Source organism: Mustelus asterias, chromosome 11 (genome assembly GCF_964213995.1).
Source record: "Mustelus asterias chromosome 11, sMusAst1.hap1.1, whole genome shotgun sequence".
NCBI lineage: Eukaryota > Metazoa > Chordata > Chondrichthyes > Carcharhiniformes > Triakidae > Mustelus > Mustelus asterias.
The window spans coordinates 121,255-136,760 of NC_135811.1; the positions used below are offsets into that span (position 1 = coordinate 121,255).

The 15,506-nt window shown below is 57.3% G+C and overlaps 1 protein-coding gene across 4 annotated transcripts in view; it reads right to left on the bottom strand.

Moving 5' to 3' along the window:
- The window catches only part of entpd1 (ectonucleoside triphosphate diphosphohydrolase 1), a 189,316-nt gene that overhangs the window by 62,167 nt on the left and 111,643 nt on the right, over positions 1 to 15,506 (bottom strand). For all 4 annotated transcript variants that reach the window (XM_078222976.1, XM_078222975.1, XM_078222977.1 and 1 more), the window contains exon 4: positions 12,958 to 13,108. In XM_078222976.1, the coding sequence (XP_078079102.1) occupies positions 12,958 to 13,108 (151 nt within the window). The remainder of the gene's footprint in view (positions 1 to 12,957; positions 13,109 to 15,506) is intronic.

Below are 15,506 nucleotides of genomic sequence, written 5' to 3' on the forward strand. Positions count from 1 at the left end.
ACCCAGCAGCGAGGGCCCGGCGGAACCCAGCAACGAGGGCCCGGCGGAACCCAGCAACGAGGGCCCGGCGGAACCCAGCAGCGAGGGCCCGGCGGAACCCAGCAGCGAGGGCCCAGCGGAACCCAGCAGCGAGGGCCCAGCGGAACCCAGCAGCGAGGGCCCAGCGGAACCCAGCAGCGAGGGCCCAGCGGAACCCAGCAGCGAGGGCCCAGCGGAACCCAGCAGCGAGGGCCCGGCGGAACCCAGCAGAAGAAAGAGAAGTCGCCAGCCACAATGAGTCTTGTCATTGTTGGGGAGATCTTCCCCAAGACAGATGCAAATGTAAAGAGTTCATTGGTTCCAGATGTAATTGGAAGGGTCATGTACAAGCCAGATGCAGAGTCCGGCAGATGGTGCCTAGTTCCCAAAAAAACCCAATAACTTCAGGGAATAAACTTGAGGAAGATTCTGAAGAGAATCCTAAAGTTTATGAAGTCAACTTTGTGGCGATTACAGGCTGGCGTAAATAGAGCTGCCCAGATCGCTCTCCTATCCCTGGGATTGAAGACCCAAAACAGGCAAGACGCCTCAAGTACATGAAACTGAACTTAGGTCATGTGTACCAACAACTGGAGCTAGAGGAAGAGTCGAGAGAATTTGTCACCATTGATACACACGAGGACTTATCCCAATAAATGAGGTTACCTACAGCATTTCACCTGCATGTGCTGTCTTTCAGCACACCAAAGAAAAGTTTATTAGTCACAAGGCTTACATTAACACTTCAATGAAGTTACTGTGAAATTCCCTGAGTCGCCACATTCCAGCGCCTGTTTGGGTCAATGCACCCTAACCAGCACGTCTTTCAGACTGTCTTTCACCATGGAATGTCTGCTGCAAGGCATCCCAAGAGTTGTCGTTTATCTGGACGATATCTTAGTAACAGGGGCTCTCCACCTGAAGAGCATCGGGCCAATTTGGAGGAAGCTTCAAAAGATTCAACGAAGCTGGTGCCCACTTGAAAAGAGAAAAATGTACTTTTCAGGCTGATGAGGGCGAGGTGCTTAGGATTCAGAATCGATGCAAAAAGCTTCGACTCACTTGAAGAAAAGCTCAAAGTGATAAAAGAGTTGCCTGCATCGGTATGTAACAGAGCTGAAGACTTTCTTAGGGATGGTCTTTTACTGAACCTGTCTACCATTTTGGCACTCTTATACCAACTTCTAAAGCAACATCCATGTTGGAAATGGAAAGATTCTCAGAGAAAGTCTTTGACCAAGTGAACAGGCTCTACAGTCATCGACCTTACTCATTCATTTCCACCCAGATAATAGTGACGTGTTGTGCATCACCTTACGGCATAGCGGCTGTACTTTCCCAGAAGATAGAAGATGGCTTGTCACTTTTGCTTCCAGCACCTTGCCTGTTGCCAAAAGGAAGTATTCACAGATTGATAAGGAGAGTCTGGCAGTTATATTCACAGTCAAGAAGTTCCACCAATATGTTTGTGGCAGCTGTTTCACAGTCATCTTTAACCCATTACCAGGGCTGTTCTGTGACGATAAACCATCAGCTCAAGTACAAATTGGGCCTTACTTTTAGCTGCTTACAGCAACACTTTTCAACACGGGCCAGGGACACAGATCTCCAATGCCAATGCTCTAAGTCTGGTCACACATCCACAGGCAGTACCTTTGCCTCCTGCTCTTCATCAAATGGTCCTTGCTTTGGCACTCTGCCCATTTCATCGGCCCACATCAGTAAGTCAGCCAGAGACACCCAGTCCTTCTGAAGGTTAAAAGAATGCTTTAGACCGGCTGGTATTTTGACATCCGAGCAAGTCCAGCCCTATTTGCAGCGCAGGGTGAAATCAGCTATGAAGACGGGGTGCTTTTGTGAGGAGTCCAGTGATAATACCACCCTAAGGTGACAGTCATGTCTCCGGGAGCTATCGAGTGCGCACCCTGGCAGGCTAAGATGATGTTGGCCAGGAATTGATGAGGAAATAAGGATGTGGTCAACTCTTGTCAACAATGTCAAACGCAGCAGACCCTTGTGCCTGCGACAAATCTGCGCGCTTTGGAGTGGCCCGGCTTCCCTTCAATCAGGCTCCACATTAACTTTGTTGGCCCTTTGGTGGGGATAATGACTTTGACCCTGGTGGACACCCACTTGATGTAGCTTGATGTTCAGATCATGCGTTCCACAACCTTGTCAGCCACCGTAGACAAGCTGCGGAAAATGTTCACAATGCATCACATACCAGAGTGGTTGATTCTGGCAATGGCACCGCTTTCAATACTTTATCAGGACTCATGGCCTCCAACACATACAGACAACCTCGCACCATCCTGTTCCAATGAGTTGGCAGAAAGGACAGTACAAATTTCCATTCTGGTTCGCCAGTTTACTGCTCTCCTATCATACCAGCCCTCAGCTGAACTGTTAATGTGTTACCTGGGGGGTTCGACCTCTTTGTTCGACTGGAGCATAAAAAGCCGGCCGCACTATACAGCGGGCAGCGTCGGGAGCGGGCAGTGAAGTGTGTGGGAAGCAGAGTGTGAGCTATAAGGGCTTTGGCTCACAGGGCATAGGCTGAAAGGGCGAGGCAAGGTAAGTTATTTTTACCCAAACCTATATAGGATAAGAGTAACTATGAGTGATAGGCCAGTTCGGTGCTTCCGGTGTGGGATGTGGGAGTTCCTGGAAACACCTAGCCGCCCGGAGGACCACATTTGTGCCAGGTGCGTGGAACTGCAGCTCCTGAGGGACCGCGTCACGGAACTGGAGCTGCAGATTGCTGACCTTAGTCTAGTCAGGGAGAATGAGAGAATAATTGACATGAGTTATAGGCAACTAGTTACACCGGGGCATCGGGAGGAAGACACGTGGGTCACAGTTAGGAGGAGTAAAGGTCAGAAGGGTAACGTACCAGAGAGTATTCCAGTGGCTGTCTCTCATAATAGGAAGGGTTCGGCAACAGGTGTGAGAGGGGAGGGGAGTGAGCAATTAGTGGAGGGGTCACCTGTGGTTGTCCCCCTCCAAAACAGGTATATTGTTTTGGATAGTGTGGAGGAGGATGACTCTCCAGGGGTAAGCCACAGCGACCAGGTCACTGGCACAGAGTCAGGCTCTGTGGCCCGGAAAGGAAAGAGAGGGGTTAGGAGAGCAATAGTGGTGGGGGATGCGACAGTTAGAGGCACGGACAGGCGATTCTGTGGGTGCGAACGGGACTCCAGGATGGTAGTCTGCCTACCTGGTGCCATGGATGTCTCCGAGCGGATAGGAGGCATATTAAAAGGGGAAGATAAAGAAACGGATGTCATTGTACACATTGGTGCAAATGACGTAGATAGGAAGAGCAGGGGGATCCTACGAGAGCAATTCAGGGAGTTGGGAAATAGGCTAAAAAGTAGGGCCTCCAGGGTGGCAATCTCTGGGCTGCTCCCAATACCGAGGGCCAGTGAGACTAGGAATAGGGAGTTAGTACAATTGAACGCTTGGCTAAAGGACTGGTCCAGGAGGGAGGGCTTCATTTTCCTAGATCAATGGGAAGTTTTCAGGAGAGGAGGGCACCTGTACAAGAAGGACGGGTCACAACTAAGTTGGAAGGGCACGAATATCCTGGCTGGGAGTTTTGCTAGTGCAGTTCGGGTGGGTTTAAACTAGTATGGCAGGGGGGTGGGGATCAAAATATTAGGTCTACAAGTGTAGAGGCTGGGGACGAGCTTGGGGCTGGGACAAGGCTGGCAAAGAAGAAGAGCACTCTGGGGGAGGATGACCTCACTGGGCCTGGGGGTCTGGAGTGCTTATACTTCAATGCAAGGAGCGTAGCAGGTAAGACAGACGAACTTAGGGCCTTAATGCTGACGAGGAATTTGGATGTGGTTGCGGTGACAGAGACTTGGTTGAAAGAGGGACAGGACTGGGGCAGCTGAATATTCCGGGGTACAAGTGTTTTAGGCGAGACAGAGGAGGGGCCAAAAGAGGTGGGGGAGTAGCAGTATTAGTTGGAGAGCATATTACAGCGGTGCAGAGGGAGGACAATTCAGAGGGGTCGTGTAACGAGTCACTGTGGGTGGAGCTTAGAAACAGGAAGGGCGCAGTCACTATGTTGGGGGTATACTACAGGCCCCCCAACAGCCCAAGGGAAGTGGAAGAACGGATATGTCAGGAGATACTGGATAGGTGCAGGAAAAATAGGGTTGTTGTAGTGGGAGACTTCAATTTCCCTGGTATAGACTGGAAATTGCTGAGAGCTGGGACTCTGAATGGGGAGGAATTTGTAAAATGCGTACAGGAGGGTTCTTTGGAACAATATGTAGATAGCCCGACTAGAGAGGGGGCTATACTGGACCTAGTACTGGGGAATGAGCCCGGTCAGGTCTTCAAAGTTTCGGTAGGGGAACATGTGGCAAATAGTGACCACAATTCTGTTAGCTTTAGGATAGTGATGGAAAAGGATGAGTGGTGTCCCAAGGGTAAGGTGTTGGATTGGGGCAAGGCTAACTTTAGTGGGATTAGGCAGAAATTGGCAGCTCTTGATTGGGAGAGGCTGTTTGAGGGTAAATCCACATCTAGCATGTGGGAAGCTTTTAAGGAACAGTTGTTCGGGCTGCAGGACACTCGGTCCCCCTCACTCACTCGGTCCCCCTCACTCACTCGGTCCCCCTCACTCACTCGCTCGGTCCCCCTCACTCACTCGCTCGGTCCCCCTCACTCGCTCGGTCCCCCTCACTCGCTCGGTCCCCCTCACTCGCTCGGTCCCCCTCACTCACTCGCTCGGTCCCCCTCACTCGCTCGGTCCCCCTCACTCACTCGCTCGGTCCCCCTCACTCACTCGCTCGGTCCCCCTCACTCGCTCGGTCCCCCTCACTCGCTCGGTCCCCCTCACTCGCTCGGTCCCCCTCACTCGCTCGGTCCCCCTCACTCGCTCGGTCCCCCTCACTCGCTCGGTCCCCCTCACTCGCTCGGTCCCCCTCACTCGCTCGGTCCCCCTCACTCGCTCACTCAGTCCCCCTCACTCACTCGCTCAGTCCCCCTCACTCGCTCACTCGGTCCCCCTCACTTGCTCACTCGGTCCCCCTCACTCGCTCACTCGGTCCCCCCCACTCGCTCACTCGGTCCCCCCCACTTGGTCCCCCTCACTCGCTCACTCGGTCCCCCTCACTCGGTCCCCCTCACTCGCACGGTCCCCTCACTCACTCACTCGGCCCCCTCACTCACTCACTTGCTCGGTCCCCTCACTCACTCACTCACTCGCTCGGTCCTCTCACTCGCTCGGCCCCCTCACTCACTCACTCGGCCCCCTCACTCAGTCCCCCTCACTCACTCAGCCCCCTCACTCACTCACTCGCTCGGTCCCCTCACTCACTCACTCGCTCAGCCCCCTCAATCACTCACTCGCTCGGTCCCCTCACTCGCTCGGCCCCCTCACTCACTCACTTGCTCGGCCCCCTCACTCAGTCCCCCTCACTCACCCACTCACTCGCTCGGCCCCCTCACTCACTCACTCACTCGCTCGGTCCCCTCACTTGCTCGGTCCCCTTCACTCACTCGCTCGGCCCCCTCACTCACGCGCTCGGCCCCCTCACTCGCTCGGTCCCCTCACTCACTCACTCGCTCGGTCCCCCTCACTCGCTCACTCGGTCCCCTCACTCACTCGCTCGCTCGGTCCCCTCACTCGCTCGGTCACCCTCACTCGCTCGGTCACCCTCACTCGCTCGGTCACCCTCACTCGCTCGGTCACCCTCACTCGCTCGGTCACCCTCACTCACTCGCTCGGCCCCCTCACTCACTCGCTCGGTCACCTCACTCAGTCCCCCTCACTCGCTCACTCGGTCCCCCTCACTCGCTCGCTCGGTCCCCATCACTCGCTCGCTCGGTCCCCATCACTCGCTCGCTCGGTCCCCCTCACTCGCTCGCTCGGTCCCCCTCACTCGCTCGCTCGGTCCCCCTCACTCGCTCGCTCGGTCCCCCTCACTCGCTCGCTCGGTCCCCCTCACTCGCTCGCTCGGTCCCCCTCACTCGCTCGCTCGGTCCCCCTCACTCGCTCGCTCGGTCCCCCTCACTCGCTCGCTCGGTCCCCCTCACTCGCTCGCTCGGTCCCCCTCACTCAGTCCCCCTCACTCGCTTGCTCGGTCCCCCACACTCGGTTCCCCTCGCTCGGTCCCCCTCGCTCGGTCACCCTCGCTCGGTCCCCCTCGCTCGGTTCCCTCCCCCCGCTCGGTCCCCCTCGCTCGGTCCCCCTCACTCGGTCCCCTCGCTCACTCACTCACTCGATCCCCTCACTCACTCACTCGGCCCCCTCACTCACTCACTCGCTCGCTCGGCCCCCTCACTCACTCTCATTCGCTCGGCCCCCTCACTCACTCTCATTCGCTCGATCCCCTCACTCACTCGCTCGGCCCCCTCACTCACTCGCTCGGCCCCCTCACTCACTCGCTCGGTCCCCCTCACTCACTCGCTCGGTCCCCCTCACTCACTCGCTCGGTCCCCCTCACTCACTCACTTGGTCCCCTCAATCGCTCGGTCCCCCTCACTCACTCACTCACTCGCTCGGTCCCCTCACTCGCTCACTCGGTCCCCTCACTCGCTCGCTCGGTCCCTCTCATTCGCTCGCTCCCTCTCATTCGCTCGCTCCCTCTCATTCGCTCGCTCCCCCTCATTCGCTCACTCGGTCCCCCTCACTCACTCGCTTGGTCCCCCTCATTCGCACGGTCCCCCACACTCGCTCGGTCCCCTCACTCGCTCGGCCCCCTCACTCGCTCGGCCCCCTTCACTCGCTCGGCCCCCTCACTCGCTCGGCCCCCTCACTCGCTCGGTCCCCTCACTCGCTCGGTCCCCTCACTCGCTCGGTCCCCCTCACTCGCTCGGTCCCCCTCACTCGCTCGGTCCCCCTCACTCGCTCGGTCCCCCTCACTCACTCGCTTGGTCCCCCTCATTCGCACGGTCCCCCACACTCACTCGGCCCCCTCAATCACTCACTCGCTCGGCCCCCTCAATCACTCACTCGCTCGGCCCCCTCAATCACTCACTCGCTCGGCCCCCTCAATCACTCACTCGCTCGGCCCCCTCAATCACTCACTCGCTCGGCCCCCTCAATCACTCACTTGCTCGGTCCCCTCACTCGCTCGGTCCCCCTCACTCGCTCGGTCCCCCTCGCTCGCTCGCTCGGTCCCCCTCGCTCGCTCGCTCGGTCCCCCTCACTCGCTCGCTCGGTCCCCCTCACTCGCTCGGTCCCCCTCACTCGCTCGCTCGGTCCCCCTCACTCGCTCACTCGGTCCCCCTCACTCGCTCGGTCCCCCTCACTCGCTCACTCGGTCCCCCTCACTCGCTCACTTGGCCCCCTCACTCACTCACTCGCTCGGTCCCCCTCACTCACTCACTCGCTTGGCCCCCTCACTCGCTCGGTCCCCCTCACTCAGTCCCCCTCACTCACTCACTCGGCCCCCTCACTCACTCACTCACTTGGCCCCCTCACTCACTCACTCGCTCGGTCCCCCTCACTCACTCACTCGCTTGGCCCCCTCACTCACTCACTCGCTTGGCCCCCTCACTCAGTCCCCCTCACTCACTCGCTCGGTCCCCCTCACTCAGTCCCCCTCACTCACTCGCTCGGTCCCCCTCACTCACTCGCTCGGTCCCCCTCACTCAGTCCCCCTCGCTCACTCACTCACTCGCTCGGTCCCCTCACTCGCTCGGTCCCCCTCGCTCGCTCGGTCCCCCTCACTCACTCGCTCGGTCCCCCTCACTCACTCGCTCGGTCCCCCTCACTTGGTCCCCCTCACTCACTCACTCAGTCTCCCCCACCCGCTCGGTCCCCTCACTCACTCGCTTGGTCCCCCTCACTCACTCGCTTGGTCCCCCTCACTCACTCGCTCGGTCCCCCTCGCTCACTCGCTCGGTCCCCCTCACTCACTCACTCAGTCCCCCTCACTCGCTCGGTCCCCTCACTCACTCGCTCGGTCCTCCTCACTCACTCGCTCGGTCCTCCTCACTCACACGCTCGGTCCCCTCACTCACTCGGTCCCCTCACTCACTCTCTCGCTCGGTCTCCCTCACTCACTCACTTGCTCGGTCCCCCTCACTCGGTCGGTCCCCCTCACTCACTCGCTCGGTCCCCCTCACTCACTCGGTCCCCTCACTCACTCGCTCAGTCCCCCTCACTCGCTCAGTCTGCCTCACTCACTCACTCAGTCCCCTCACTCACTCGCTCGGTCCCCCTCACTCACTCACTCAGTCCCCCTCACTCACTCACTCAGTCCCCCTCACTCACTCGGTCCCCTCACTCACTCGGTCCCCTCACTCACTCGGTCCCCTCACTCGCTCGCTCGGTCCCCCTCACTCACTCGCTCGGTCCCCCTCACTCACTCGGTCCCCTTACTCACTTGCTCAGTGTCCCTCACTCACTCGGTCCCCTCACTCACTCACTCAGTGTCCCTCACTCACTCAGTCCTGTTTCCTTGTTGTGAATGTGGGACTTTACAGGATTGTAATGTTCACCGTCTCTGAGGTAAAGCAGAACACGGTGAATGGGGATGAGTCCTGAAGAAGGGGCTTGCAGCTCCGAAAGCTTGTGTGGCTTTTGCTACCAAATAAACCTGTTGGACTTTAACCTGGTGTTGTTAAACTTCTTACAATATTTATCCCTCAGTCAACAGCATATAAACAGATGATTTAATCTCCCTTATTTACTAGCTCCTCATTTACAGGCTGCAGATGCGTTCCCTTGTTGTGACAGTGCTGGCTATTGGACAGTACCAAGCCACCAATCCCCAGGAGCTGAAATGTGTGAACCAAGATATACATGCCGGTAGGATATACATACCGAGACAAGCCCAGTGGCATGGTCCGCAGGACTCCACTCCACTCCACTCCTCACTCTTAGCCTCCCTGTGGGGGCTGTGATGATAAGGTGCAGCTCAGGATGACTCCCTGACTCCCCTTAAGTTCTCATGGTATACAGATGGCAAGAGTGAACCTTGAACCTGTCAGACATGCGTAGGTAAGGTTGCTAAGCGGCGAGGGAAAGATGTCCATGTCCAGTTAGCCAATGAGTTCCTAATTATGCTGGTGGATAGAATGCTGTTGGCCAAGGTAAATAGTGTGTATTATTGTAATTGGACCATCCAGTTTGGGTGACAGATTGGGCGGGGAATACGGATCTTTGAAAAGAGTTTATTGGAGGTGTTCATGTGATGTAATTTCAGAGAGAAGCTGGAATCCACCTGGCATCTCACTACCAATGGATATCGGTCAAATAAAGAACATCTTTAACTGCACACTGTCTCTCACAAGTTTTGTATTAGCTGAATTCGGGTCAGTGCAGGACCCCCAGAGGGAAGCCCCCAGAAAATTCCCCTGAGAAATACCTTGAACAAGTGGAATTTACAGCAGAAACATTCCAGCCCAGCCAACACAATGACCCAGCAGACAAGCAGTCTGTCCCAGACAGCTTCAGGCAAAGACAGCTCTTCACAGGTCCTAATCTCCAATAATAACGCTAATAGCCTAAGCATTCATTTATAGAATCATTGAATCCCTACAGTGCAGAAGGAGGCCATTTGAAATTCAACGTGGGCAAGTGCGAGGTCGTACACTTTGGAAAAAAGAATAGAGGCATGGACTATTTTCTAAACGGTGACAAAATTCATAATGCTAAAGTGCAAAGGGACTTGGGAGTCCTAGTCCAGGATTCTCTAAAGGTAAACTTGCAGGTTGAGTCCGTAATTAAGAAAGCAAATGTAATGTTGTCATTTATCTCAAGAGGCTTGGAATACAAAAGCAGGGATGTACTTCTGAGGCTTTATAAAGCACTGGTTAGGCCCCATTTGGAGTACTGTGAGCAATTTTGGGCCCCACACCTCAGGAAGGACATACTGGCACTGGAGCGGGTCCAGCGGAGATTCACACGGATGATCCCAGGAATGGTAGGCCTGACATACGATGAACGTCTGAGGATCGTGGGATTATATTCATTGGAGTTTAGGAGGTTGAGGGGAGATCTGATAGAAACTTACAAGATAATGAACGGCTTAGATAGGATGGACGTAGGGAAGTTGTTTCCATTAACAGGGGAGACTAGGACGCGGGGGCACAGCCTTAGAATAAAAGGGAGTCACTTTAGAACAGAGATGAGGAGAAATTTCTTCAGCCAGAGAGTGGTGGGTCTGTGGAATTCATTGCCACAGAGGGCTGTGGAGGCCGAGACGTTGAGCGTCTTCAAGACAGAAATTGATAAATTCTTGATTTCTCGAGGAATAAAGGGCTATGGGGAGAGAGCGGGTAAATGGAGTTGAAATCAACCATGATTGAATGGTGGAGTGGACTCGATGGGCCGAATGGCCTTACTTCCGCTCCTATGTCTTATGGTCTTATGGTCTTATTTGGCCCATCAAGTCTGCATTGAGCACAATTCCACCCAAGCCCTATCCCCGTAACCCCATGTATTTATCCTTCTAATCCCCGATACTAAGGGGCAATTTAGCACGGCCAATCAACCTAACCCGTACATTCTTTGGACAGTGGCGGGAAACCGGAGCACTCGGAGGAAACCCACGCAGGCACGGGGAGAACATGCAAACTCCACCCGAGGCCAAAATTGAACCCAGGTCCCTGGCACTGTGAGGCAACAGTGCTAACCACTGTGCCACCGTGCTGCCCCGGGTCCCTGGCACTGTGAGGCAACAGTGCTAACCACTGTGTCACCGTGCTGCCCCGGGTCCCTGGCACTGTGAGGCAACAGTGCTAACCACTGTGTCACCGTGCTGCCCCGGGTCCCTGGCACTGTGAGGCAACAGTGCTAACCACTGTGCCACCGTGCTGCCCCGGGTCCCTGGCGCTGTGAGGCAGCAGTGCTAACCCACTGTGCCACCGTGCTGCCCCGGGTCCCTGGCACTGTGAGGCAGCAGTGCTAACCCACTGTGTCATCATGCTGCCCCGGGTCCCTGGCGCTGTGAGGCAGCAGTGCTAACCCACTGTGCCACCGTGCTGCCCCGGGTCCCTGGCACTGTGAGGCAACAGTGCTAACCCACTGTGCCACCGTGCTGCCCCGGGTCCCTGGCACTGTGAGGCAACAGTGCTAACCACTGTGTCACCGTGCTGCCCCGGGTCCCTGGCACTGTGAGGCAACAGTGCTAACCACTGTGCCACCGTGCTGCCCCGGGTCCCTGGCGCTGTGAGGCAGCAGTGCTAACCACTGTGTCACCGTGCTGCCCCGGGTCCCTGGCACTGTGAGGCAACAGTGCTAACCCACTGTGCCACCGTGCTGCCCCGGGTCCCTGGCACTGTGAGGCAACAGTGCTAACCACTGTGCCACCGTGCTGCCCACATTAACTGTTCTAACAAAATGGTTTCAACAAGAGAACCTTGTTTAACATACCGAAACTAGTGTCACAAGACCGAGACTTGGGCTGGCTGACTTCTTTTAATTATACAGTCCTTGGACCTTATTGGCAGTGACTGTTTGACCTCCAATGAGAGCAGGACAACAGCCTGTGCTGTCTGCCGTCAAGCAGGTGGCAGCAGGAAGAACTCTGGCCCTCATCAAACCGTGTGGCTTTTGCTACCAAATAAACCTGTTGGACTTTAACCTGGTGTTGTTAAACTTCTTACTCATCAAACCTGCCAAGTGCCGGAAGCTTGGAACTCGTGTCTCCAGAGTAACTCATTCCATTGGCCGTCTGTGATTGAGGAAGTTCCACTGCGGAAAGACGGATCACTCTCCAATCAGTCACTTCCCTCAGAAAAAACCTTCCATTAGATTTCTGATTCTGGACACATGGAAAACCCTAACCTGTATTTTTATTGTGGCCATACCCTGAACCCGCTTCCTTTTCCTTATCCCCTGCTATTGTGTCAATGAAATGGTGCAGACATTGTGAAACCCTCGTGCGTATGCTTGTAAAAACAAACTAACCTCAGCTTTGACAAAGGATCATCTGGACTCGGAACGTCAGCTCTTTTCTCTCCTTACAGATGCTGCCAGACCCGCTGAGATCTTCCAGCATTTTCTCTTTTGGTTTCAGATTCCAGCATCCGCAGTAATTTGCTTTTATTTATTTATTTTCATCTGAGCTCCAGTTTGCTGTGCCAGTTATTCATAGAGGATTGGAACAAAAACACCTTTCTGTTTACAGACGCCATGAGTTGTCCTCGCTCTGATACTCAATGCCCCTATTAATAAGGACCAGAATATTATATGCTTTATTTACTGCTCTCTCCACCTCCCTCTGCTCCTGCCCCCTTGTAGAATTTTACCCCTAACTTCATATTGTCTCTCCATGTTCTTCGTACCAAAACGCATCACCTCACACTTCTCCGCATTGAACACCATCTGCCACCTATCTGCCACTCCACCAACTTGTCTATGAAAGGGAAATCCAATTTATTGAAGTTCTTTGAATGAGTCGCAAGTGCTGTGGATAAAGGGGAACCGGTGGATGTACTGTACTCAGATTTCCAGAAGGCATTTGATAAGGTGCCACATCAAAGGTTATAGCATAACATTTGCAATTCTCCAGTCTTGGCACCTCCCCTGAGCCAAGAGAAAATTGGAAGATTATGGCCAGTGCCTCTACAATTTCCATTCTCATTTCCTTCACTGTATTTGGATGCATCTCAGCTGGTCCTGGTGTCTTCTCATTTCCTTACCTGCGACACTTGCTGCTGCAGTGAGGGTAACCATTCTCCCCACTCTCGCTCTCCAGCCAAGCTGTAGCTGACTGGCTCCCTCATTTTATCTGTAATCAGCGACTCCTTGCTGATGAGGGAGTGTCTGAACCCCCTGTGTCTTCATTACACGGTTCATGATCTCATTTTTATTTAAAGTTAAAGTCAATCTCATGAATTTAATAAATAAAAGAATGCCAGTCTCAGGCGGTTTGGAATAGGAGACAGGAGTTCAGAGATGGGAGAGAGTATGAAGGATTCGTCACAGAGGAACACAGGATTTAGGAGTTGGATGAAGGCTCTCACCTGAGTAAACGCATGCCGGCTGTAGCTCCCAGGTAGACTGGGGTCTCATGATGCTGCTTCACTGGGAGTTTCCCTTTCGCATCATTCAGACAATCTCTCAGAGAGAGGCCAGCCTTTTTAACATCCATCCAATAGCTGGAAATACCAGGACCTGTGAGGGAGGAAAAATAAACTCGGTAAAGACACAACTTTCCTTTAGGGGGCAGAGTACAGACATTCAACCCAATAATATTCCTGTGATTCTGTTAATAACCTGTAGATCTTGAAAAGTTTTTAACGTGACAGGGAAAGGGAGTCAGATGGAGAGAGAAAGAGTGAGAGAAGGAGAGAATGAAGCACAGGGAGAGAGAGGAATCAAAGAGAGGGGACAGGAAAGGGAGAGTGAGGGCAGAGGAGGGGAGAGCGAGGGGAGGGCGAGGGGAGGGCGAGGGGAGGGCGAGGGGAGGGCGAGGGGAGGGCGAGGGGAGGGCGAGGGGAGGGCGAGGGGAGGGCGAGGGGAGGGCGAGGGGAGGGCGAGGGGAGGGCGAGGGGAGGGCGAGGGGAGGGCGAGGGGAGGGCGAGGGGAGGGCGAGGGGAGGGCGAGGGAGGGCGAGGGAGGGCGAGGGGAGGGCGAGGGGAGGGCGAGGGGAGGGCGGAGGGAGGGCGAGGGGAGGGCGAGGGGAGGGGCGAGGGGAGAGCGAGGGGAGAGCGAGGGGAGAGCGAGGGGAGAGCGAGGGGAGAGCGAGGGGAGAGCGAGGGGAGAGCGAGGGGAGAGCGAGGGGAGAGCGAGGGGAGAGCGAGGGAGAGCGAGGGGAGAGCGAGGGGAGAGCGAGGGGAGAGCGAGGGGAGAGCGAGGGGAGAGCGAGGGGAGAGCGAGGGAGAGCGAGGGGAGAGCGAGGGGAGAGCGAGGGGAGAGCGAGGGGAGAGCGAGGGGAGAGCGAGGGGAGAGCGAGGGGAGAACGAGGGGAGAACGAGGGGAGAACGAGGGGAGAACGAGGGGAGAACGAGGGGGAGAACGAGGGGAGAACGAGGGGAGAACGAGGGGAGAACGAGGGGGAGAACGAGGGGGAGAACGAGGGGGAGAGCGAGGGGGAGAGCGAGGGGGAGAGCGAGGGGGAGAGCGAGGGGGAGAGCGAGGGGGAGAGCGAGGGGGAGAGCGAGGGGAGAGCGAGGGGGAGAGCGAGGGGAGAGCGAGGGGGAGAGCGAGGGGGAGAGCGAGGGGGAGAGCGAGGGGGAGAGCGAGGGGGAGAGCGAGGGGGAGAGCGAGGGGGAGAGCGAGGGGGAGAGCGAGGGGGAGATCGAGGGGGAGATCGAGGGGGAGAGGGGAGAGCGAGGGGGAGAGGGGAGAGCGAGGGGGAGAGGGGAGAGCGAGGTGGAGAGGATGGGAGAGCGAGGGGAGAGGGGAGAGCGAGGGGGAGAGGGGGAGAGGGGAGAGGGAGGGGGAGAGGGAGGGGGAGAGGGAGGGGGAGAGGGGAGAGGGAAGGGGAGAGGGAGGGGGAGAGGGGAGAGCGAGGGGGAGAGGGGAGAGCGAGGGGGAGAGGGGAGAGCGAGGGGCAGAGGAGGGGAGAGCGAGGGGCAGAGGGGAGAGGGGAGAGGGAGGGGGAGAGGGAGGGGGAGAGGGGAGAGGGAAGGGGAGAGGGGAGGAGGGAGGGGGAGAAGGGGAGAGCGAGGGGGAGAGGGGAGAGCGAGGGGGAGAGGGAGAGCGAGGGGGAGAGGGGAGAGCGAGGGGAGAGGGGAGAGCGAGGGGGAGAGGGGAGAGCGAGGGGGAGAGGGGAGAGCGAGGGGAGAGGGGAGAGCGAGGGGGAGAGGGGAGAGCGAGGGGGAGAGGGGAGAGCGAGGGGGAGAGGGGAGAGCGAGGGGGAGAGGGAGAGCGAGGGGGAGAGGGGAGAGCGAGGGGGAGAGGGGAGAGCGAGGGGGAGAGGGGAGAGCGAGGGGGAGAGGGGAGAGCGAGGGGGAGAGGGGAGAGGGAGGGGGAGAGGGAGGGGGAGGGGGAGAGGGAGGGGGAGAGGGGAGAGGGAGGGGAGAGGGGAGAGGGGAGAGGGAGGGGGGAGGGGAGAGGGAGGGGGAGAGGGAGAGGGGAGAGGGGAGGGGGAGAGGGGAGAGGGAGGGGGAGGGGAGAGCGAGGGGAGAGGGGAGAGCGAGGGGGAGAGGGGAGAGCGAGGGGGAGAGGGGAGGGGCGAGGGGGAGAGGGGAGGGCGAGGGGAGAGCGAGGGGGAAGAGGGGAGAGCGAGGGGGGAGAGGGGAGAGCGAGGGGAGAGGGGAGAGCGAGGGGAGAGGGGAGAGCGAGGGGGAGAGGGGAGAGCGAGGGGGAGAGGGAGAGCGAGGGGGAGAGGGGAGAGCGAGGGGGAGAGGGGAGAGCGAGGGGGAGAGGGGAGAGCGAGGGGGAGAGGGGGAGAGCGAGGGGGAGAGGGGAGAGCGAGGGGAGAGCGAGGGAGAGCGAGGGGAGAGCGAGGGGGAGAGCGAGGGGAGAGCGAGGGGGAGAGCGAGGGGGAGAGCGAGGGGGAGAGCGAGGGGGAGAGCGAGGGGGAGAGCGAGGGGGAGAGCGAGGGGGAGAGCGAGGGGGAGAGCGA